The sequence below is a fragment of the Wolffia australiana genome, chromosome 10 (genome assembly GCF_029677425.1).
Source record: "Wolffia australiana isolate 7733 chromosome 10, ASM2967742v1".
NCBI lineage: Eukaryota > Viridiplantae > Streptophyta > Magnoliopsida > Alismatales > Araceae > Wolffia > Wolffia australiana.
This window is the reverse complement of record NC_135844.1, coordinates 4,064,340-4,090,000: the sequence shown is the minus strand read 5'-3', so window position 1 is coordinate 4,090,000 and position 25,661 is coordinate 4,064,340. Positions and strand designations below refer to the sequence as shown.

The window sequence follows — 25,661 nt, the reverse complement described above, 5'->3', positions numbered from 1 at the left end:
GTATATCTATCTATCTCACTCTCTACCTATCTATCTCACTGTCTATCTATCTATCTATCTCACTTTCTATCTATCTACCTATGTATCTCTCTGTCTAACTATCTATCTGTCTATCTCACTCTGTCTCTCTCTCTCTCTAAATTTCTGTTTATATCTCTCTATCATTCCCTCTCGTCTGGGTTCTCTTCCTTTGCCTTCTGCTTGTCAATCTCTGCCTGCTCCATGATTTGTTGCTTCCTCTCCTCGGCCATTTCCTTCTCACCCAGCAAGTGGGATCTCATTTTGTCCCCCTGTCACTCACGATTTATCAATTCTATTCTACTCACATAACATGATCTTCAGTGATGGAAATATCATATAATATCATATCACACATGATTTTCAGCAGATAAGAATTCTGAAGTTATTGGTATGTAGTATCATAGTAAAATTAGCCATGCCTATGCTGATTCTGAATGTTGGAAATATCTCTATTTCTCTTTCTATGTCTGTCTATCTCTCTTTATCCTTCTCGACATATCTCTGTGTGTCTATCTCTCTCTATCCTTATCCACCTATCTCTGTATGTCTGTCTTCCTCTATCCTCATCCACCTATCTCTGTCTGTCTATCTCTCTCTATCCTTATCCACCTATCTCTGTCTGTCTATCTCTCTCTATCCTTATCCACCTATCTCTGTCTGTGTATCTCTCTCTATCCTTATCCACCTATCTCTGTTTGTCTATCTCCCTCTATCCTTATCCACCTATCTCTGTGTATCTATCTCTCTCTATCCTTATCTACCTATCTTTGTATGTCCATCTCTCTCTCTATCTTTGTATTGCTAATTTGAATGAGATGTCATCTTCTTCCCTTGACACTCAGTGTTTATGTTGGAAATATGATTCTGAATGAGATGCCTATGCTGATTCTGAATGTCAGAAATATCTGTATTTCTCTTTCTATGTCTGTCTATCTCTCTTTATCCTTATCGACATATCTCTGTGTGTCTATCTCTCTCTATCCTTATCCACCTATCTCTGTATGTCTGTCTCCCTCTATCCTTATCCACCTATCTCTGTCTGTCTATCTCTCTCTATCCTTGTCCACCTATCTCTGTCTGTCTATCTCTCTCTATCCTTATCCACCTATCTCTGTTTGTCTATCTCCCTCTATCCTTATCCACCTATCTCTGTATGTCTGTCTCCCTCTATCCTTATCCACCTATCTCTGTCTGTCTATCTCTCTCTATCCTTGTCCACCTATCTATGTCTGTCTATCTCTCTCTATCCTTATCCACCTATCTTTGTTTGTCTATCTCCCTCTATCCTTATCCACCTATCTCTGTGTATCTATCTCTCTCTATCCTTATCTACCTATCTATGTATGTCCATCTCTCTCTCTATCTTTGTATTGCTAATTTGAATGAGATGTCATCTTCTTCCCCTGACACTCAGTGTTTATCAGAACTATTATGTACCCGTATCATGTTTGTTTGTAATATCTTGTTAGAATTCATATGGCAGGTAAGGAGAGTGAAGTTATTGGTACTATAATGACATCTATCTAAGAACCAAAAAATAGTTCTTTCTAAGAACCATCCATCGATCTTTTTGTCTACCATCCATCGAATATAAATTTTATGCTTAGTAGGCCCCAATATAATTTTATTTGGCTGCTTTTTATGTATTTTTCAGATCATTCCTACACATCTGTTCTGGAGCTTCTTAATTGCAAGCATATTTATCGTCGACCCAAAAGAGGTACGCATATATCAATTTGGCACATATATATCAATTTTTCGTATCTAATATTTTTTTAGTTGCGCATATATCATTTTGTCACATGTGTTATGTGATTATCGTGTTTGAGTTTGCCAGAATGTTTATCGATCTGTTGATATATTATTAGTTCAATCGGTTAAAGATTTACGAATGGTCATCTCCAAATGGGTTTGACAATATGAAGAAGAAGAAATGGGTTCTTTCCACCCATTCTCCTGTTGGGTTCTATTGGCCTTGACATGGATGAACAAAACAAAATGATTCGCAGCGGAAGACTTGAACGAATCAAACGGCATCAACAAAACATTGAACGAAGTACCTTTCCACAGAAAGCATCCGTGACTTCTTGGATCCCGGAGTGAGTCGAGTCGATCTGCTCATGTGTGCAGCCTCTAGACATATCCACGCGGTCCTCGGCATGTCGGATCTCCTCCTTGTTGACGAGCCCCGTTCCTTCTTCGTTGGCATCGTTACGTCATCCCGATCACATCAGGGAGGGAGAGGGAGTGTTGGGAAATGGGAGAAGAAGGGGAAAGGCCCCTGAACAATTTTGGCATGGGTGTATTTCATTCAAGGCCTTCCCCTATTCATACTAAGTGGGTATTTTTCATAAAAACCCCCAAAGCTTAAGTATATCTTCTAACGTCCAAAAGACCATTTGTGTGTGACCCTCTAGGCCCATGTATCAGTCTACTTAATAACTCGAGTGGCCCAATAACCTTTATTGGCCTCCCAAATTAATTAACTATATCATCATATAGATTAATTAATGTCAGATTGATTTGACCTAATCGATAGGTCAAGACTCCGACACGTTGGTTGCCAAGCTACACCTTGTGTCGTAGAAGATACAAAGGAGTGTGTATCGACTCACTCATGGAACATGTTCGTCATCGGTTACCGTGTATGTATAATCCCTCATCCACGTGATGCTCCTTGGACGACTGATGGTATGGTCAACTGTCAAACCCTAATCAATCATCCAAATTAGTACTGATGCATTCGAAAATCATCGGAGAACTTTTCTTCGACATTTCACTGCCTTGGCCAATGACTTCATCACATCGTCTTCCTCGAACTGCCACCTCTTATATGGAGGGTGGATGATCTCATCTTGATCACTCAATCGTCTTCATGAACTTCTTGATGTACCCGAACTAAGACAGTTTAAATCCCATGATTAGAGACTCGTTGGCCATAGTCAAAGTACAACTGTCTATCTACAAGACGTCTTTGGTGTCTTAGGTCTAAGAACCACTTACACAACCGTAACATGAATCAACCTGATTGACAGTTCGGTATAATACCATTCAGGGATTCGTACGGATCAATTCAGTGAACTCTTTCCACTAAAGAGCACCCACTATCTATCCTTAGTGTCGCCACAATAATGGCTATGGGACCGGCCATACTCATTATATGAGTGAGGCTAGATAGTGTTATTCTATCCGGATACTTTGATGTCCTTCTCGTGTATGCTTCAAATAGGAATGTTTAGAACATATGCTTAAAGACTAGTGATCTCCGTATTACAATCTAATCATAATTCACTAAGTCTGATCATGTATTCATGGACTTCATTATAAGCATCACACGTGCACTATAATGAATATGTTCTATTAATGAACATGGAACGAGATGTGGAATGTGTGATTGGCTTGTCGGCCACATATCTTTCCATCACCTCCTTCGCATATGCACTACTATAATGGATCCATCAGTCCATTCTACTAGGTGGACTACGATTTGATCAGTCGACGGAGTAAATATGATTGATGGATTGTTTGTTCTGATTGGTATAAGCGTCCTTAAATTGACTTACTGTTATAGAGAAGCATTATTTTCTGTGTTTTTGTCTTTTATGAACCTAGAGTGTTGAAAACAACTATTTAAGTCTCCATTAATTTTTTTATAATTGAATGTGACTTTAATACGTCATGCAAATCGCATGTCACACACATAGTATGAATGACTGCATATTGTGAATACTTTTGATAGAGATATGGAGTTTACATCTGCTACCACTCCAAAATCAACGGCTAGGACTACGTCGTCAGTGTCCGCGGAGTGCTATCCAGTAGAGGTAAGATGCAATCGTTCTAAAGTTTTAGATCTATTTGCTGAAGTTGGCCTGAACAAGTAGTAGTGTACACTTTGTCATGCGCAGAACCCCACCCATAAGGTCATCATCAAGCGGAATAAAGATAAGAGCACAAATGTATTTTGGAGACATCTAGAGAAAGTACATCGTAAGTTTCACGATGAACTCAAGGGAGTCCAGACAAAGCAGAGAAGTATAACCCATTACGAATTACTATCTAACAAGTTGTACTTACGCGACATCAACGCAAAACGTACGAAGGAGGAGTTCGTCTGGTTCATCTGTGACAACGATCTTCCTTGGCAACTTGTGAAGCTGAAGTCATTCCAAAGACTATGGTTCTATGGGACACAAGTGGTTGGGGACATCCCTAGTCTGGATGCAGTCAAAGCAATGACTTCTAACATGTATAGAGAAGTCCAAGGGAAATTAATAGAGATGTTTGTTGACGTTCACAGTGTCTCTCTTACCGTGCATTCTTGGACATCACAAAATAACCTCGCCCTTTTAGGTGTCAATGCCCACTGGATTGACACCGACTGGAAGCTCTGTGAGCTACTCCTTGCTATTCAACCGATCAAGGGATCCCATTGAGGTACCAACTTGGCGAGGATCATCGTGGAAGTTGCATATGAATATAGCATCGAGTCGAAGCTTTGTGCCATCACCACAGACAATGCGCTAACAACATAACGATGCTGGCCTCTATTGTAGATCAATTGAAGACCGTAAACCCACAATTCACTATGATCGACACGTACCATGCGTTGCCCATGTACTCAACCTCATAGTCCAGGCCGGACTAAATATCATTCGTAATTCCGAGGAACCAGGAAGTAATAGGCTACGAGTCTGAGAGTTTCACACACATGCAGCGTTGGACACGGATGAACCAGATGAATCACAAGTCGACGAATATATAGGACGACAGTTTCACCTTCGGGAATAGCTATTTTATGTGTGAGAGCCATCGTCAACGCTATTCAGGGATCCATGTAACGAATGGAGAAATATGTTGATATGTGCAAAATGTTTGAGCTCCCAAACTCGATCAAGATAAAGGTTGACTGCCCAACACGCTGGAATTCCACTTTCATTATGTTAGAGTGCACTCTTGCCAAGAGAGAGGTACTGGACCATATGGCCGTGAGGTTCCTTTTTACATCGACTAAAGATTATGCACTATGTCAGGAGGATTGGGAGTTGATTGATGAATATCTGCGTATCCTCGGCCCACTATGCTAGGGTTCTGACTATGTGTGTTCTGGGAAGAAATTTCCAATCACTGAGGTAACATCATTGATCGTGGAGCTTAAGACTCAACTTGAGCAGGCTATGTACAATGTTGGGGCAGCCTTTGCGCTCAACGTGTAGTGCTATGCATAACAAGTTGATGTAGTATGCAACAATACTTTGGGGCAATCCTATTGTGGTGACGGCAGCGACATTGGATCCATTCCAAAATAGACGTTGTGCATCCATCATATCGCCAAGACGTGCTTTCATATCTTGGGGGTCTTTTAGAATGTGCGTGTAATACAAAAGCAACTGAATGTGATTCAAAGCAGGGCGAACCATCTGAAAGATGCCGTCTAGAATATTATGTATCCTCCAAGCAACAATATACACGTCCGTGCAAGAGTCAGCGACCATGCTCAACACCTAGATAGGAGCTCGACAAGTATATTAACATCACGTGCAGTGAGGAGGAAGATAATCCACTAAGCTGGAGGAAGGACGTCGAAACACGATACTTTCCAAACTTGACAAAGATTGCGTCCCAATTTCTTGCCGTAAGCCCAACTAGTGCACCGTTGGAGTGGCTTTTTCAATTGGCCAAGGCATCATCATGTATCGAAGATCACGCCTAGATGCAGAGATCATTGAGATGCTGATAATGCTTCGCATGGGTTTCCGTAGACCGTGACTGACTACGGATCGACTCGATGATGACTCCTGTGATGGTGCGTTATGTTATATCGCCTGACCTTTGCTTGAGCATTTCTTTTCTTAACTCTCTCCTTTCCATGGGGGAAACCAAGAAGTTACATTGCTTCACGTTGTAATGCTTACTATAAGTCTTCCACCTTTCCCATGTGTGAATGCAAATATTTGTCTTTGATAGATACCATTGTAATAAATAAGATTTTTTTACATCTCTCAAAAGATTTATTGCATTCTTAATTAATCAAAGGATAAAGGGTATGGAAACGGGTTTACATTGCCTAATTATCGTTAAAGTACTTATGCTTACTATATGATTATAACTGCATGTATGAAAGATAATTTTATTCCAATTCAATGAGGGATTAAATATCAAAATTTCCACTTTTTCAAATGTAAACAAATAATTTTATGGGAAATTTATGAAAAAATTTAATTAATAATTTGTCCACCTTTCGTTCATCCTGGACGAAAGGTGGACAAATTATTAATTAAATGTTCGTCCTATGGGACGAAAAACGTCCCATCCGGCCATTCTTCAGACGAAGTTTCGTCCTGGAATTTGTCCGTGCCTCTGGAGGGGACGATTTTTTCGTCTGGGGATGAAAAAACCGTCCTGGTCCGCGTCCCTGATCTATATCCATCCGTTCTGTTATCTTTCATCATTTCCATCATCTATCATCCGTCACAGATGACAGATGACTAATGACTGGTGACGAGAAGCTCTCAGTTCGGTCATCCGTTCGTCTCTCCGGACCATGACAGATGACGCACGTTTATTGAACGGACGGATGACGTTACGTCATCCGTCCTACAGCTCTACATCCCGTCGTCCGGCTGACAAGCGTACGCAAGTGCGTAGTCCTCTGCATCGCACGTGCTGAGAGGTGCACTCAAGAGGAAGAGAGATGTAATCAGGGAATTTTCAAAAAAAATTATAATATCAGGGAATAATGATATCCCTACGAAATCGGGACGAGAACGGTATATTATTTTGAAAATTGGTTATTTCCACGTGGCAAAAAGAGAGACAAGAACGGCGCCGCCATCATCTATCTCGGCAGTTAACCGAAACAGAAAGAGAGGAGTTTCTCCGGGATTAGGTCTCCAGCGATCTTCTGCCGAAGAAGTAGAGATAGCGCTCGATCTAGATCCGTCTTCTTCGCCGATTTGCGTTCTGATCAATCATTCAAATCCTGCGCTGAGATCTTCAGTCGTTTTCCTGTAATTTTTTGTTTTTTTTTTTGTTTTTTGGCGCGGGAGAAGTTTTGGTGGAGATGGCGATGAGGGATCTGATCGCCGGCGGGGCGGCCTGCGCCGTTCCTGGAAGTTCTTCCTCTTCCAATCCGCTCGGCGCTCTGGCTAACAAATTGCTCGGCTCGTCGTCCAAGGCGCAGGTGAGGAGATTGATTGCGGTGGTTTTGATGCTCATTTCGTTGAATTGTGTTGAATTTACGTAGTCCTGGAGTGTTTGTTGGATTAAATTAGTCGTAGATTAACTGTTGCGTGTTTTTTTTCTTAATTTCATTTCTGCTGTTTGGAGACCTCATACTACCTGATAAAAAACTGCTCTTCATGTTCGAATCCTCCCGGCGATCTGGTTAACAAACTGTTTGGTTCGTCGTCCGAAGCACTGATGGGGAAATTGATTGTCGAGTCTTTGATGCTCATTTCGTTGAATTCTATTGAATTTAAGTAGTCCTGGAGTTTCTGTTGGATTAAATTAGCCGTAGATTATCTTTTGGGTGCCTTTTTTATGATTTTTTTTTCTGCTGTTTGGAGATCTCATATCACCTGATAAGAAACTCCTCTTCCTCTTGGAATCCTCCTGGCTATCTGGTTAACTGTTTGGTTCGCCCTCCGAAGTACTAATGAGGAAATCAAGTGCGGAGGCTTTGATGCTCATTTCGTTGAATTGTATTTAATTTAAGTAGTCGAGGAGTATCTTTTGGATTAAATTAGTCTTAGATTTTGTGTCGGGTTAATTTTTTTTCTTTTGTTGATTTCTGCTATTTGGAGAACTCATATCACCTGATAACAAACTGCTCTTCCTCATTGAATCCTCCTGGCGGTCTGCTTTACTAACTGTTTGGTTCATCTTCCGAAGCAATAATGGGGAAATTGATTGTGGAGGCTTTGATGCTCATTTCGTTCAATTCTATTGAATTTAAGTAGTCCTGGAGTATCTGTTGGGTTAAACTAGTCGTAGATTATTTGTCGCATGTTCTTTTTTCGTTTTTGATTTTTATTGTTTGGAGAACTCATATCAAGGAGTTGGGTCACGCGAATTGTTGTCATGTTCTGTCGGCTGGATTTGATGCCCGCTTCGTTGAATTCTATTGAATTAAAGTAGTCCTAGATTATCCATGCATTAAATTATCACTTAATCTAAACAGAGATCCTTGTTCATTTTAATCGGCCGACAATTCTTATCTGGATATCTAATTTCTCTGTTTTATGGTGTTTAGGAGTTAGCCGGGCTTCCTGGAACATCAATGAATGTTCCTTCATCTTCCCAAGCTTTCGGTCCCCAGGCTCCAATGTCAATGATCCCTGGTTCAGAGTTCGAGAATCATCAATACCAGCAGCCAGGTATTCAGGTAAACACCCCTCATTTGTTTTTGTTATTAGGTTAACGGAATTGGTGAAACTCATTGAGAATTTCTATCATGACAGAGTTCACAGTTCCTTCGTGGTTTCCACTCTGCTGAGCATGGGGGCCTCGAAGAAGCCTGGAATGATGTGCAGCAGCCTCAATTTATCCCTCCCTCTATTCAGGGGAGAGAAAGTCAGGCTCATTTCCAAGAATTTGAACAAATTTATGACCAGGGGGCAACCTCAAATTTGCAACCTGCTTGGGACGGTGAGGAAAGAGGATGCATTAGATTTTTTTGTTGTCATATACTTTCGTTTTTCTGGACCTTCGAATCATTTCATATCTACCTACTGATTTGCGCAAATTGTACTGTATGTAGTATATGTAGTCTATGTAGATAAGATTAAACTCAGCATCATCATCATCCAAAAGCTGTCATCATCATCCTCCACAGTTTGAGCAACTACAATGATTTTGTCACAGACATCCTGGCTGCAGATGGATGACAATGGCGCTGATGATTTAGTCATTGTCTCTGGTCATCTGAATGAGACTAACAGAGAGAGAGAGGTGATGAGGGCACAAAATTTTCATCTTATCATTATCGTCAATATATCCATTGATGAGAGATGATGCTATTCATCATTGTCAACATCACCCTGGCGATGACAACTCCTCTGATCGTCGTCACAGTGATGGGGAACATGAGCTCAGCAGCATGTGTTGTGAGAGAGTGTTAATGTCAACACCTGCCCGAATTAAGAAGTCAAGTGGCACCCTTGGTATTACCTACAGTTTTAAGGAAGCTTCTGGTTCTTAAACCATAATACATTCGCATACTTTAATTTCAGTTCCCTGATATTTTTACATTTACTTGCAGGTCCTCCGCAAAGAGTTTTATCAAATTTTCTTCACGCATTTGTTGAGAGTGGCCGGGCTGGTCTTCCATTGCGTCCTGTTGCCCTCCCTGTCCTAGGTTTGTCTAAGGGAGACAAACAATGTATCCGTGATCGTAGTTATATAATGGCGAGGCACATGTTTGCTGATAGAGGTGAAGAGTACATTCATTCCCAGGTTTGTCATTTTCTCTTCGAAGTTGAATGTGGACATGGATTCCTCTATGCAATCGAGTCTTTTACTGCCCTCCTTAGGGCAGGCCTACAAGTATCTAAAGGAAATTACACTAGCCAAAGTATCCCTAGCTGGGGTTGGGGATCCTGACAGGTTTTAGTCATGTTTTTTAAGCTTATATTTTCTAGAATCCGCTTAGATCAATTAATTTTTTTTTTCCAGAATGTAGAACTTCGGTAATTAGATCTCTCATGTTCAACTATAACTCATCTGTGAGTGTTACTTTAGTAATTATGATGTAATCGTAATTACTATTTTTGTGAATTTTTGTTCATGATCTTTTGTAAACTTAATGTTATTTTATGCTTGAGTGACACGTTTGATGGCATAAAGTTGGAGATAATATTCCTCTGTTGCTCTTTGTTTTATCTCCGGAGTAATTGGACCAGTTGAGCAAAAAATTACTTAAAAGTAATTATCTGGTCATCGTAATTCCTATATTTGTGAATTATTATTCGTACTTTTTTTAATTTTATGTTATTTTACACTTTGGTGACACTTTAGATGGCGTAAATTGGAGATAATATTCTGCCGGTGCTCTTTGTTTTATCTCCCTTGTGATCGGACTAGTTGAGCAAAAAATTACTTAATTAATTATGCTGTAAATACGAATACAGCATAATTACAAAAGTATTTCTGTGAATTGTTTTTTTCTTTGAAGTGTTATTCATACTCTGTTGTAAATTTTATGTTATTTTACGCTTTGGTGACACTTTAGATGGCATAAAGTTGGAGATTAGATTCCTTTGATGCGTTTTGTTATCTTCCTAGTGATCCGACCAGTTGAGAAAAAAAATGTGTTTCTTGAAAAATTTTACAGGTAAATGCATTGTTACATTCTCTAGATATTGACGGCGATGAACGGGTCAGGGGTCCTCTACCTGGAAGAATGCCGGAGTTTGAAGAATACTGGACCGAGTCTCAGGTATCTCGACCGGGAATGGCACCTGGGGCGGATTCTTGGATTACTGAATTTAGTCAGCATAGACATGAGCATAGTGATCCTGAAGCATGGGCCAACTCCTTCGAGAAAATTCATGGGGCGAATGGATGGGCTTCTGAATTTGATCATGTAAGAATATACAGATGTTGAAACCCCAGTGATTAATTTGTATAGACCTGGAAGTTTTTTATCATCTATTGAATTTAGAAATTAATTTGTGACAGTTCAAGCACTTTTCACAGGTCACCCAAAGATATTTTATTATTTGAATAATAGCGTTGATTAAGAATCTACTTTAGATGTGTTCTTAAAGAATGACATATGTCATTTTTTTGGACTGCAGGAGCAAGCTCAAAGGGCATCAATGGGGCAAATGGACCGAGGGCAAATGTCTAATATCGAAGCAATGGAACAGACTCGTATGCTTGCTCATACTTTAGCCCAAAACAGTGATCCCAAGATTCAGGTTTGCTGATCTGCAACAGGCTCTTCTATTTGGATCCTGATAGATTTATATGCCCTCCTATATTAGTTGCCTTACATTTCACAGGTCATCCAAAAGAGTCATTCTCTTATTGACCTCTGACTTTGAACCTTCTGATTCACTTGAGTTCTCTCTCTATGAAATCAGAAACCATCGTAAGGTTCTTGAGAGCTTTCATGAGGGCAAGAACTCTTGATTCGGAGGTTCTTGAGAGTTTTTTCACCTATCATTCTCTCTTCTTCTCTCTTACCTCTTCCATCTCTCCTATTCTCCTCTCTACCCCTCGTCCCATTTCTTGATTTTGTTAGATCTCCATGGGGATCGTAACATATTCATGGTTGACTTTCTATATTTCATAAGGTAGATTCACGTAATGTTTTTGATCTCTTTGATGATAATATTCCTGCTATTCCTTAGGGGCGTTTGAACTGATTTAGAGAGGAACCCCTTCTATCATGCATATTTTACTTGTTTTATTTCCACGGGGAAAGCGTTATTGGGGCCTTATTTTAAGTCATGCTATTGGTTTTCAGAACTCGAAGTTCCTTCAATTTGTTTCGAAAATGAGCCGTGGTGAGCTTATTGTTGACGACAATCAAGTCAAGCCAGCCACCGGTACCTCAGGCGACTGGGCTGAGGAGTACCAAATGCAGTATAACGCAACTCCTGAAGCTTGGGCTAGTGAATTCTCTCGTGAAGAGGTCAAAGCTTTGCCATTCTTGTTTGGGGAAATCCTTCTAATGTCTTGCTGTTTTTCATTTGTCGTTGGTACTTTTTCATAAGTACTTTTTCCAGCATATCACGCATTATCTTCAGTAATCTTTATCATGGCCATCAGTTTAAGACAGTACGATTATAGAGTCATGTCAAGGACTTATGAAGAGAGGCCCACAAAGACATAAGAGAGGCCAAATAGGTCATCTGAGCGGGGCATGTAGACATTCTTAAAATGGAGGGGAAAAGGGTTCTTACTCGACTGATCTTGTATGAAATCTTTTATGAAAAGTGTTCTTGGATCTGAGGGCTGTATTCTGCTTCTTGGAAGATTACTGGATATGGTAATCTTGGGTGGTTTCCCCTTCTCCTTTATCTTTATTGCAGCTCTTCCTCTTCTTAACTTTCTTTCCTTTCTGTACAAATTCATACATCTTCCAATTTACCCCTTGGGGAATCTATCAAAGCGCTGATATGTGAGAATTTTGATTTGTTACTCTCTCATTTTGTCTTGAGAGTCCAATCCTTCCTCTCACATACTATGATTTTTCCAGGTTTCACGTGGACCAGAGACATGGGCAAATGAATATGCTGACGAACATCAAGAAACAGAGGAGCAATGGGCTAACGAGTTCTCAAAGTTACATGTTGACGACTGGGCTGATGAATTTGGGAAGCAGATGGGGGAAGGACTTCAGGGCGACAGTACTGGGGACAACTGGGCTGACACGTATGATAGGTAGATAAGAGTTATAAGCTTTTGAGCTTGCACTTTGAGAGGATTCTGATTAAGCTTTCTCCTTTTTCGGAAAGAGTTCTGCTTACTTTTTCCTTCGTTACTGCCTAATAAAAGTGGAAAATTTCTTATTAAAGTGTTCAAGTTGTTTTATCTCCTATTGTTGCATCATATGCCACATTGCTTTCACTCCACATGCAAAAGCTGTGATGAGAAAGTATTTCCAGTTTTATTTTGTTGCTACATGGAGAAAAGCACTTAATGCTCATATGGTACCAGGATTAATTCCATATATTCCTTCTTCTGATTGTTACTTTTTACTCATCTTTCTGCTTCTAACTTTTATCGCCCGCATGACAGATTCCTTAATGAACAGCAGAAATCGGATCCTTCAAAGGGAATATATGTCTTTTCTGACTTAAACCCGTATGTTGGACACGCGGAGCCATTTAAGGAAGGCCAGGAACTCTTTCGTAAAGGTCTTTTAAGTGAAGCAGTTCTTGCTTTGGAGGCGGAAGTCCTAAAGAACCCAGAGAATGCTGAAGCATGGCGGCTGCTTGGCATTGCGCATGCTGAAAATGATGATGACCAACAGGTAGGCTCGAGTCAGTTTTGCTTTGTTCTTGATCTATATTTGTTTATCCTCTCTTTATTGCTCTACTAGCGACCTAGTTTTTATTTAATCTGTCAGCTTTGTAATTTCAACTTCTCCCTCATCTTGAGAAGAATGGTTTTTCCAGTTAAAATTTCAAAAGTTGCTCAGTTGGATGGATCTTTGGTGATCCAAGCATACTCTCAATTTAATTTTCATTTCCATCAAATATTTCTTTCAAAAAAAAAATCCATCAAATATGTTGCTATTTATTTCTTCACTTGATTCATTTTTGGTCTAGTGTCAACCTTTGGCTATCATTAATACTTTTTTATATCTTGTCAAAATGGTTGTTCAGCCATTAAAATGTTTTGTTGTGTGTGTTTTTGCTATAATCAAAAGTGACGGTCGGAGAAGGGCTTCAGAAGAGAGAGAATGTGAAAAAGTGAAAGATAAAATATCGTTGTATTAGTGTGCTTAGATACCATTTATAGTAATGTGTGTGTTGGATTTAAGAAGCCACTTAAACGATAACATAAAAAAGGAAATTAGCATTGTGTGGAATACTTGGTTTTGAGGATGTTTCACTTTACTTCCAGAATATCTGAAATCGGTGATTAGCATGATGTATACAACCATTTTTTTCATCCGCCGAACTTTCTACGGTACTTGTATGTAAGATAAGCTAAGTATTCAACTGCGTAAAGCAAAATACTTTTCGTGGTTGATAAAAGCTAAGTATTTTTCATGGTTGACCCACCCCTTTTTCTAAAATGGTTTTGGTTGCTAATTTTCCAGGCAATTTCATCTATGCTCCGGGCCCAAGAAGCAGATCCAAGAAATCTGGAGGTCCTGCTTGCTCTCGGTGTCAGCCACACAAACGGTTTGTGCAGCAGTTCTTATCCCTCCATAAGAGATCTGTATTATGAGTTTAGCATTGAAAATTTCAGTTTATTGAAACACTTGGGCACGTCCCCCTCTGATCTTTTGAAAATTCCTCAATGATCTGCTGATCTTTCATTTTATCCTTCTTCAAACGTCTTGATCAAGGAATTAGATTTGTTATTACAGAAGATCGACTTGAAGACATCAAGGTAGTCTTACCTTATGTCTATGTTAATAATGTGGTCTTGGGTATATGGGCGGGTGACGGGACATCGCAAGTTTAATTATTTGAAAATTAGAAAGAAACTTTTGATTTCATTTTTTCAATTGTCTTTAGACTGAAATTTTACATAGATTTCAATAATATTTAATTGGTTAAATTACATGAAATTTCAGAATTAGAGCAGGCGTCTGCGTTGAAATATCTTCACGGATGGCTTCAAAATCATCCCAAATACGGGAGTCTCACCTCTCAAGGGCAGATGGAGGCGCTGTATCACGCTGACGTAAGTTTTATTCACTAAATCTCTTATTTTTCCTGTTAGATTATAGAAAGAAAGTTTAAATGTTATGTCGCTGTAAAATATGTGTTTCAATTACTATTAAATTTGTGTCTGGAATAATGAATTCAATCATGGGCAGAAACTCTATCATAAGATTGATTTTCATGATTTGGATAAACACTAGCAAATTTCATTGTCCTCCAACCCTAGTTTGGATCTAGTTACCAGTATTTGCAACAATAAATCTGGGTATGTGATAAACTCTGCTGTGGTGAAAGGTGCATTTTTTTTTCTTCAAAAATAAAAAAAACAGAGGTGCGTGTTTTTTCCTTAAAAAAAGGGAAGGCGCATTTTTTTCTTCGGAACTGTTTTTTTTTTAAAAGAGGAATACAATATAGTTGAAAATAAATTTATAACTTTATATTAGGAGTTTTTTTCACTGATATCTTTTGGATCAATTTTTTTATCAGGTCGCCAGGTTATTCAATGAAGCAGCACAGATGTCGCCCGAGGACTCCGATATCCACATTGTTCTCGGAGTTTTGTACAATCTTTCTAGGGAATATGACAAAGCTATTAATTCGTTCAAAACAGCTCTGAAACTAAAGCCTCAAGACTATTCTCTTTGGAACAAGCTCGGCGCAACTCAAGCAAACAGCGTCCAGAGCGCGGATGCAATTTTGGCATATCAGCAGGTTTGAGCAAACACCAAATTTAATCATCCTTTTTAAAAAAATAAAAATAAGAGAGATCACACAAAATCGATGACCCTCCCGATGTGATAAATAGAAATGATTTTTTAATATACAAGGCATAAAGGGCCACCCCGCGTCCTGGCCATGGCCCTTTAAACCATGCAGAGACGAGGCTCGCCACTGCTTGTACATATCTTGTAAAAATTTGATTATCCTTTGTTCTTTTTTTTCTTTGAAAAAATTTGGCGGGGCTTATTGCCTTACTCAATCTTCCTCATGTTCTATGCTTCGATCTTCCTGATATGTTTTGTCGGATATTTCGTCAAAAGAAATTTTTTTGTTGGAAATAATCCATTTCTTGCTTTTAGAAATTTGAGTGTGAATTTTTCACTTTAAAATGTTTAGTTTTGTATTTTGATGGGATAATTTATATTTGATCGACCATTTAATATGACCTTGTTCTTCTCAGGCGCTTGATTTAAAGCCCAATTACGTTCGAGCCTGGGCGAACATGGGCATCAGCTATGCCAACCAGGTCCTTTGATTTTTATCCTTGTCTTATAAATACTGTAATTCTTAGTTTTAATCATTTTCGTTTTTATTAGTTTCACAAAATAAAATATCAATGGAAGATGTAAATATTTATTTTTGCATTCTTCGAGGGCGATGATTATTGGCACATTTTTCTTTTTTTTCTCTTTTTTTTTTCATTAACACCGATTCAGATATGAAAAGGCCTAGCCTTCATGCATTTATTTATATTTTATTTACTTTTTTTCTTCAGGGATTATACGCGGAATCGATCAGATTCTATGTCAAGGCTCTGTCCATGAATCCCAAGGCGGATAATGCTTGGCAATATCTCAGAATCTCTCTCAGGTCAGAAGAACCCTACAACAAATTTAGTATCTTCCATCTCTATTTCATTAAGAATATTATAAAATCTTAACCTTCCTCTCTCTATTTTTCTCCTGATCTTTTTTTTATTAAATCCCGTATTTCTGTTCTATGATATCTGTGTTAAACAAAGTAGTGGTATGAAAACAAAAAAATACCTCGCAATATTTTCTATTATTCACTCCGTATTTTAATAAACATCTAAATCATTTGGCATTATTTTATATTATTCTCCCTGAACGCTGAAAAATCTTTTACAAATAAAATTGTTCGAAGAGCAAAAAACACGCCTACGACGTCTGCTTTTATGATATTTTCTAAATTTCGTACGTTTCGGATGTAGCCCGCCCGTTCTTTTTTTAACTATCTTAGAACGGCAAAAATTCTACTAAATTTCAATTATTAGTAGTCTGAAAACAAAAAAAAATTCCTTCCAGTGTTTTCCTCAATCATTCTGTATTAAAAAACACGGAGTTTGAAAAATCTAAATTATGTGCCATTTATTTTCTACAGTTTATTCTGTATTTCTCCCCAAACCCCTCAAAATCTCTCATAACTAAAAATCACTAAAAAAAACTATTTAACTTCAAATATTATCTGACCTTATTTTACTTTTTTTTCTGGTGCTCGTTGCTGTTCCTGAGCGATTTTCTCTTTCTATCTCTAACTCTGGCTCTCTCTCTCTTGCAGCTGCGCATCGAGAAACGATATGTTCGATGCGTGCGACTCCCGCAATCTCGAACTTCTCCAGAAGGAGTTCCCTCTCTAACTCTCGATTTTATTATTTTTCTTTTAATTTTTATTCGAGACGCTCCTCGGCTTTAACTTTATATACTGCCCAATAATTTTTAATTCAAGAGTAAGGCGTGTATATCCATCCTCTCTATCTCTAATTCAAGTGCCCTTTTCTCCGGGAGTACATCCACAAATAAACTTTACCGGTGGGAAGATCGTTACTCTTGTGGCAAGCTAATGCGGGCCCCACGGACGTAACCGACTGAAAGGATGAAGTATTATCGCAAATAAAGTATTCAGTCGGTTTCGGGAAGAATATCTTCTGCTGAGAATTTTGTCGACAACGAAATATCCTTTAACACGAGGATTTTTTGTGGTTTCTGTTAAAGTCGGGGGTTTTTTCGACAAAGGACGAAGGACGTGGGGCCCACCGGGAGCTTCGGTGACCCACGATTTGAAGTTTCCTTCGGAACATTCTAGAAAGCGGGAGAGTGTTCTCGCTTATATATAGCTTCCTTGCGCTTATTGCATAAACCCTAGACACAGATCTTGTTGAGCTGCGGCTGCGGGAGCGATCCTTCTTCTTTGATCTTGTTGCCTTTGATCTGAGGGATGGAGACGGAGACGTTCGCCTTCCAGGCGGAGATCAATCAGCTGCTGAGTCTCATCATCAACACCTTCTACTCCAACAAGGAGATTTTTCTCCGCGAGCTCATCAGCAACTCGTCCGATGTGAGTATCGCTTCCGATTTTGTTATTATCTTTCTTCTTGTTGTCGATTTTGTGTGGAAAAGTATGATCGGAACGATGTTGTAAGCTCGATTGATTTGTTTTTCTTTCAGGCTTTGGACAAGATCCGGTTTGAGAGTCTCACCGACAAGAGCAAGCTCGATGGCCAGCCCGAGCTGTTCATTCATCTCATTCCGGACAAGGCAACCAACAGCCTCACCATCATCGACAGTGGCATTGGGATGACCAAAGCCGGTACGTTTTTCTTAGTTGTTACTCTTGGTTGTAGTTATTTCTGTCAATTTTTTTATCGATTTAGGTCTTCTGACTGTGTTCCGATGCAGATCTCGTGAACAACTTGGGCACGATCGCAAGGTCGGGAACCAAGGAGTTCATGGAGGCCCTTGCCGCCGGAGCTGACGTCAGCATGATCGGTCAGTTCGGTGTGGGCTTCTACTCCGCTTACCTCGTGGCCGAGAAGGTCGTCGTGACCACCAAGCACAACGACGACGAGCAGTACGTCTGGGAGTCTCAGGCTGGCGGTTCCTTCACCGTCACGAGGGACACTTCAGGAGAGGTCCTCGGCCGAGGAACCAAGATCACCCTTTACCTAAAGGACGATCAGGTAAATTACTTTGCTCAGATAATCTCAATTAGGATTAGGAAACTTTAACTATGTTTTTATTATATTAGACTTTAGATTCTTTATTTTTTCTGGGGTATTCATCTTGAATCTCGGATCTTGTTCTAGTTTCTTGTACTTGACGGAATTGATTTCATCATGTTTGGTTGAAAATTTTACCTCTTGGTAACATTCTTAGAATTCCATATTCCAGTTTCCATGTAATTCGGTCACAAGTAGCTAATTATACCGAGTTTTTCATTTTCTCGTCACATTTTACACTTGAATTAAGCAAAATGAGACGAGAGAATTCCGAATCTGACCTCTCATTGACATCCGAAAATCTCTGAATTTCCGTCTCGAACGGAATTTGATGAACAGCTCGAGTATCTGAAGATTAACAGCTATTAACACCTTTATTTTGAAGATTTAATATTTGATTCGTTCCTCTCATTTGCGTATATCGATACAATCGCGTGAACTAAACCTATACTCAAATATTATCTCTGGACGTTCGAATTCTCTCCTAATTGTGAAGGACGATTATATGATTGGCAGCTGGAGTACCTAGAGGAGCGTCGCCTAAAGGACCTGGTGAAGAAGCACTCGGAGTTCATCAGCTACCCCATCTCCCTGTGGACGGAGAAGACCACCGAGAAGGAGATCTCCGACGACGAGGACGACGAGGCGGCGGCAAAGAAGGACGACGAGGAAGGCAAGGTGGAGGAGCTCGATGACGACGAGGCCGACAAAGACGAAGTCGACAAGTCGAGCAGCAGCAAGAAGAAGAAGAAGATCAAGGAAGTCTCCCACGAGTGGGCTCTGGTGAACAAGCAGAAACCCATCTGGATGCGCAAGCCCGACGACATCACCAAGGAAGAGTACTCCGCCTTCTACAAGAGCCTCACCAACGACTGGGAAGAGCACCTCTCCGTGAAGCACTTCTCCGTGGAAGGCCAGCTCGAGTTCAAAGCCATCCTCTTCGTCCCCAAGCGCGCCCCCTTCGACCTCTTCGACACCCGCAAGAAGCTCAACAACATCAAGCTCTACGTCCGCCGCGTCTTCATCATGGACAACTGCGAGGACATCATACCGGAGTACCTCAGCTTCGTCAAGGGCATCGTCGACTCCGAGGACCTCCCTCTGAACATCTCCCGAGAGATGCTCCAGCAGAACAAGATCCTTAAAGTGATCCGCAAGAACCTGGTGAAAAAATGCCTCGAGCTCTTCGCCGAGATCGCGGAGAACAAGGAGGACTACAACAAGTTCTACGAGGCCTTCTCGAAGAACCTCAAGCTGGGGATCCACGAGGACTCTCAGAACCGGTCAAAGCTCGCCGACCTCCTCCGCTACCATTCCACCAAGTCCGGCGACGAGTTGACCAGCTTGAAAGACTACGTGACCCGGATGAAGGAGAACCAAAAGGACATCTACTACATAACCGGGGAGAGCAAGAAGGCGGTGGAGAACTCCCCGTTCTTGGAGCGGCTCAAGAAGAAGGGCTGCGAGGTGCTGTTCATGGTCGACGCGATCGACGAGTACGCGGTTGGGCAGCTGAAGGAGTACGAAGGGAAGAAACTCGTCTCCGCGACCAAGGAAGGGCTGAAGCTCGACGACGACGCCGACGAGGAGGAGAGGAAGAAGAAGAATGAGGCCTTCGAGGGACTTTGCAAGACCATGAAGGAGATTTTGGGCGAGAAGGTGGAGAAGGTGGTCGTCTCAGACCGGATCGTTGACTCGCCGTGCTGTCTGGTGACGGGGGAGTACGGGTGGACGGCGAACATGGAGAGGATCATGAAGGCGCAGGCGCTGAGGGACTCTTCGATGGGGTCGTACATGTCGAGCAAGAAGACGATGGAGATCAACCCGGAGAACGCGATCATGGAGGAGCTGAGGAAGAGGGCGGAGGCGGACAAGAACGATAAGTCGGTCAAGGATTTGGTCGTGCTGCTGTTCGAGACCGCGCTGTTGACTTCCGGGTTTAGTTTGGAGGATCCGAATATGTTCGGGTCGCGGATCCACCGCATGCTGAAGCTCGGGCTGAGTATTGACGAGGACGAGGACGCCGGGGTTGCCGCGGATGACGCCGAGATGCCGCCGCTGGATGACGACGAGGGCAGCAAGATGGAGGAGGTTGATTAAGTTTTATCTTTCTTTTTTTTTCGCTTTTCGGGAGGTTTTTTTGTTTAGACTTGACTCAGCTCGGTTATAATTTTTTTTTTGGCTTTTTTTTTTAAGTCCGGTGGCGAAAATTTGAGGAAGAGTGGAAGATACTTAAAAATAACTTGCAGATTCTGACAAACTGGAAGAAGAAAATAGTTTTATTGCCATCTTTCTTCTCCGAGGAACGGGCACCCGTCAGCCTGCACGTGTGACGGGAAGATACATATGTGGAATTTTTTAAAAGTTAAAACGGATAGAAAATACAAATAAAAATCAATATTTCCCACATAAAAATTAATATATGGAATTTTTTGCCCGTGCAAACTGATGCTGCCTAATGGTATAATCGGATGGGATGGGATGGGATGGGATGCTGCCTAGTGGAATTTTTTGACAGGAATTGGATGCGTGACCGGATGGTGACGTGACAAAAGTTTCATCATGTTGCCGTCCGTCACATTTTGTCATCCGTTCCGTCACGTCCGCGGCGTCACGTCCGCGACGTGACGTTCCCTACTCCCAGATGAAATCTTTGATATTTTTGTCTAATCTCTAAGTCAACGGTATATAGTTGATACTTGGGGTTATATTTTTAGCTCGTCAGCATGTCTATTTCAAGAACAGCAAAACTAACAATATGGAATATTTTTTGCGGACTAGCTCAGTTATATTTATTTGGCGTAAAATTGAGTCATATAATGGGAGGGGGGAGGGGGATGAAGAATTAGGCATCATGGGAACTGAGGCCGAGGCTGAGGTCAAGGTCTGTGTTGGGGTTGGGCTTCTTCTCGTCTTCGGCAATGGGCTCCACCATTGCCGTGTCGCCGAGGTCCAGTTTCGGCTTCTCCTCGGTGTCTGTGGTTTCTTCTCCCTTTGGCTCCTCCTCCATTACGTAAACCTTAGAGGAATAAATAAACCAAGTCTTCAGACTCATTATTGGTTACATTGAACTAAGACAGTTTTTTCTTTTTTTTTGGAAAACATATGAGGCCATCACCCGAACAAAATTTTTGAAAACATTGAACTAAGACGGTAAGCTTATAAAGTTCGCGGTATCTTGTTAGCACTGCATGTTGTGCCAGCAGGATGTTGTTCTTCAACACGTCAATTTTCAAGAACTTAAAAAGAGTGTATCATGACTTCATGTTGTGCAAAATTCCATAAGCTTCGGCAAGTTTGGGCTCGTCCACCAAAACGGAGATTGAGCAAATAGTAATAATTTGGAAATGAGAGAAGAACTAGTTTCCTTGAATCATCAAAAATAATAAGCCGGAATTGAACGTTATCTGAGCGAAAATATTAGTCATTAAAATTATATTATTTGATGTTTTTGTATTTCATCCTATGAAATTTCCTGTAATTAAATTTTCCAAAGACTGACTTGCTAGTGACGAGTTGTTACATTATGAATTCATAAATAAAATTTAAGAGAAATCTTAGATTAATGTATAATGGTGTTAGATAAATATCCAAAAAATAGCAGAAAAGGATCGTCAATATTGCTTTACTTCCATCGGACGATCATTTTGGTGGATGATCAAAGCGCCTCGTCAAGAGTTTAATTGCTAGCTAAATTCAACGTTCACAGAGAAAAACTTGGTCGATAGAAATATCAAAAAGCTTCGTCGTGATTCCAGACAGAAATTCCTTCATCAGATTATCCAAAATATCTGACCGCCTTCTTAATTCACATAGAAATATTCTAATCTCAGAGTGTCAAGTATCGTGTTCTTTTTTCATTTTAAAGCAAAAAAAAAAAAAAAAACAGATAAAATCGTACCGGAACGCATCAAAAAATCTTCTTCAACCGGCTATTTAATTCAACTAGAAATATTATTATTATCTCTAGCAAATCCCCCTTCTTCCTTTCACCAATTCCTCGCCACACATTTATTTCAAAATGAGAAAGAAAAAAACGATTGGTCAAATCATACCGAAACGTAACAAAACATCTAATTCGATCAGCTACGTAATTCACATTGAATCGCTCTAATCTCCAATAAACAGATACTTTGGGGCAAATCTCTGGTAAATCTCTCTTCTTCCTTCACCAGTTCCAGGCTACCCATTTAAATCAAAATGAAAAAAAGAAAACAATTGGAAGTAAACACGATTGGTAAAGCAGTACCAAAACGTATCAAAACATCTAATTCAATCGGCTTTGTATTTCGCCAAGAAACCCTACAATCTTCAAGTTTCCAAACGCCTTGAAGCAAATCTCTCCACTAAACTTCGCCAATTCCTAGCTACCCATTTAAATCAAAATGAAAAAAAGAATAATTGGAAGCAAACACGATTGTTAAAATCATACCGAAACGTATCAAAACATCTCTTTCAACCGGCTTTGTAATTCGTCTAGATACACGCTATCTCTAAATATCAAAACGCTTTGAAGCAAATCTCTAGAAAATCTCTCCACTTGCTTTCACCAATCCCGCGTAACCCTTATAATCCAAAGGGGAAAACAATCGAAAAAAAAACATAGGGAGACACTTTGAACAATCGAACAAAAACTCCAAACCTCCTCACCGATCTCATTTCATCATTTCCCTAATTCCGCATTACCCATTCAATTCAAAATAGACAAAACAATTAAGAAGAATAAAATCATACCGGAACGTAACGAAACTTCCGCCGAGGAGTCTCCTCTACCGTGTTGCCCTTGTCCGCGGCGGGGCCATTGCTCGGCGCCGAGGCCAGCGTCCACTTGTAAAGAACGAGATGCGCGGCGGAGTTGCCGCTACCGTTGCCGGCTCCGCCATTGTTGTTCCCCGAAGGCACCCACTGCTTCTTCCATTTCCTTACAGGACCGGTGAAGACCGTCGTCGGACCGTAGCGCGTTGAAGATCGACCAAGACGCGCCCCGACCCCCTCCATTACTCCTCTTCCGAAGCTCTCCGCAGATCAAACGATGGCGAATTGATCGCAAGAGCTCTCGCTCGAACTTCGGGAAGACAACGAAGAACAAAATTTCGTTTGAACAGATGAAAGGAAAGAAAGAAAAATAAATAAATAAAAAGAGGGATTGTATTAAATGGGCCTTTTGTGGCTTCCCAAATTTGGCCCAATTAGGCCCAACATGTTTACGCTGCAGTGTAGGTGTTTAATTTGGTTTTGTGGCTTCGGTCGACAATCTGAAATCAATTGCGCAGTTGAATATCGAATCGACTGTAGATGTTAAAGCCAGAAATATAAATGATCATATTGCGTGGCGTGGAACAACTTTAGTGATCGCTTGTTATAGTGATGAGTTTCTACGAGTCACTCAAATGCTCGGCCTTTATAAGTATTTACATGATCTTGGAAGTCTCCGGCATGGATATCTCGTCTTCCTTCCCTCAAACTGTCCCACTAAAAATATGAAAATATTAGCTCGGCATCTAGTCTCACCAGAAGCAACACTCGATAACAGCAAGAGGAGAAAGTGTGGGATAGTCATTAATGACGCATGTTGGTCCTTTGGTGCGACTGGTACAAATTTAGGCCAATGTGTGGTCCGGTTCGATTTTTGGGACTGCACATCGGTCAGCGCTACAGTAAATCGCGCCGCACATCGGCCATGGTCGCGTGCAGTGTGATTGTGCGGTGCGATTGTGCGATTGTGTCCGGTTTTTTAAAAATTTTGATGCGGTCGTCGGGCACTCGGGCTGAAGAGTGAAAACTGAAGAGTTCCCCCATTGCAAGCTTCAGTTGCCGAAGATTGAAGCTTCAAGAGTTCCCCCCGTCGGGCTCCATCGGGCCTCTGGCTGAAGATCGAAGAGTTCCCCTCGTCATGCTCCGTCCGGGCCTTCGACTGAAGCTCCGGGCTCCTCTCTCTCTCACTCTCTTTCTCTCAATTACTCCCTACTCTCTCTCACACACTCTCATTCTGAGTTTCTGACCGTTGCTCCGGGCCTCCGGCTGAAGACTGAAGCTCTTCCCTCTTCACTCTTCGGGTTCCCTCTTCACTCCCAAAAATGCCTCCATTGCAAGGTATCATGTATATACGTTACACAATCCAGCTATCACTTTTTGGGTTCCCTCTTTGCCTGTTGCAGGCGTATAAATCCAATAAAAATATTAAAAGGGTCCCATCGAATAAATTTCCTTTTTCCTATGGTTTTTCTAATGGAAATATGGAAGAGATAGACGCGGAAGGGCATATCTTTAAATAAATCGCGCACCGTCCCATTACGTTCCAAATGTTCGATTTTATGCGATGTGCGGTCCGATTTTGTCGCACAAATTTGGACCGCACATTGATTTGTGCTTCTGTGCGATTAAAAAAATCGCACGCCGTCCAAAAAAATCTGATCGGACCGCACAACCTTCCCTATTCAGAATTGGGTGCTCACTCTATTTATACTCTGGGGGAAATTTTTGATGAAGCCTCCAAACTTTGAGCATATCTTCGAATTTCTAAAAATCTTAAGTGTGTGACCCTCTAGTATGTGTATTGATCGTGTTAATGACTCTAATGGCCCTATAATCATTATTGGGCGACCCTATTAATAATCAATATCAGCATATAGTTTGATTAGTTAATTGTCAATATAACCCAATCAGTAAGAGCATCGTTTTAAGAAATTTTAGGGAATGATGAAGTATAAGATCAATTGACACGCCAAGATGGAGTCAGCATCCCCTGGTAAGATTAAACTTTAATGAATGTATATTTTATCTTACATGTAGGTCAATCTATCATGTCATATTATCTATATGCATCTCCAAATTTTAAATATAATGCACGTGATAATATTTACTATCCCATTTTTTAAGTAATTTTGAATTTCAATAGCACGTTCTATTTGCAGGAAGGGTGTTATTAATTTTTACTATACTAGCCTTTGAACACATGAATTGAAAAAATGTAGAAGTAGAAAACAACATGACATAAAAAACCTTAGCTTTCTTATATATCCACTCTCTTTGTATTGTGTTTGGGTGCTCCAATAGACTTGAATCTTCCATACAATGGTTTCTCTAGCGGATGCACGAGGTTTTGTGCCAGAAGTATGTTTCCACAATATCTCCAAATTTATATCATGGTTTCCCATATTTTTTTCATATTCTATATATCATCCAAATTATACAACAATATCCATCTTTCTGATTTTTCCATTTTCTACTGTTGTATCTGTTTAAATCTTGCATGGGCAAAAACGTCGATGTATATATTTATACCTTTAGTATATCTCGTGGATATTTTTTACCAAATATTAAAGTCATTTATAATGAACAGATATTTTCATATAATCCCTTGCACTTTGAGCATACATTTGAACATTTAATAAGCATTGCTCGTGAGACCCCATAGACCTGTGTATTAGTCTAGTTACATACTCTGTGAGCCCAATTACTTTTATTGGTTTATTCGACTAATTAACTGCGCACATCATATATATTGATTAATAATGTATCAATTAAATTCAATCAAAAATATAGACGAT

General features: G+C 40.4%; 3 protein-coding genes across 3 annotated transcripts; 2 read left to right on the top strand and 1 right to left on the bottom strand.

The window, feature by feature from the left end:
• The first annotated feature begins 6,862 nt into the window (after positions 1-6,862).
• Positions 6,863-16,840, top strand: PEX5 (peroxin 5). The gene is made up of 15 exons (XM_078581446.1): positions 6,863-7,204; positions 8,276-8,407; positions 8,484-8,670; positions 9,284-9,477; positions 10,355-10,606; positions 10,821-10,943; positions 11,495-11,662; positions 12,230-12,414; positions 12,772-13,006; positions 13,802-13,886; positions 14,285-14,394; positions 14,862-15,086; positions 15,556-15,621; positions 15,871-15,965; positions 16,674-16,840. Exons 1-15 carry the CDS (start codon positions 7,085-7,087, stop codon positions 16,750-16,752), a joined length of 2,256 nt encoding a protein of 751 aa, XP_078437572.1. The 5' UTR covers positions 6,863-7,084; the 3' UTR covers positions 16,753-16,840.
• A 409-nt stretch (positions 16,841-17,249) lies between these two features.
• On the top strand, positions 17,250-20,306 carry LOC144708222 (heat shock protein 81-1-like). The gene is made up of 4 exons (XM_078581447.1): positions 17,250-17,450; positions 17,561-17,702; positions 17,792-18,072; positions 18,628-20,306. Exons 1-4 carry the CDS (start codon positions 17,331-17,333, stop codon positions 20,209-20,211), a joined length of 2,127 nt encoding a protein of 708 aa, XP_078437573.1. The 5' UTR covers positions 17,250-17,330; the 3' UTR covers positions 20,212-20,306.
• Positions 20,307-20,858: 552 nt separating this feature from the next.
• LOC144708223 (golgin family A protein) lies at positions 20,859-23,217 on the bottom strand. The gene is made up of 2 exons (XM_078581448.1): positions 22,846-23,217; positions 20,859-21,130 (listed from the first exon to the last, which is right to left on the bottom strand). The coding sequence occupies exons 1-2, from the start codon at positions 23,107-23,109 to the stop codon at positions 20,957-20,959; spliced, it is 438 nt and encodes a 145-aa protein (XP_078437574.1). The 5' UTR covers positions 23,110-23,217; the 3' UTR covers positions 20,859-20,956.
• Between the last annotated feature and the right edge of the window lie 2,444 nt (positions 23,218-25,661).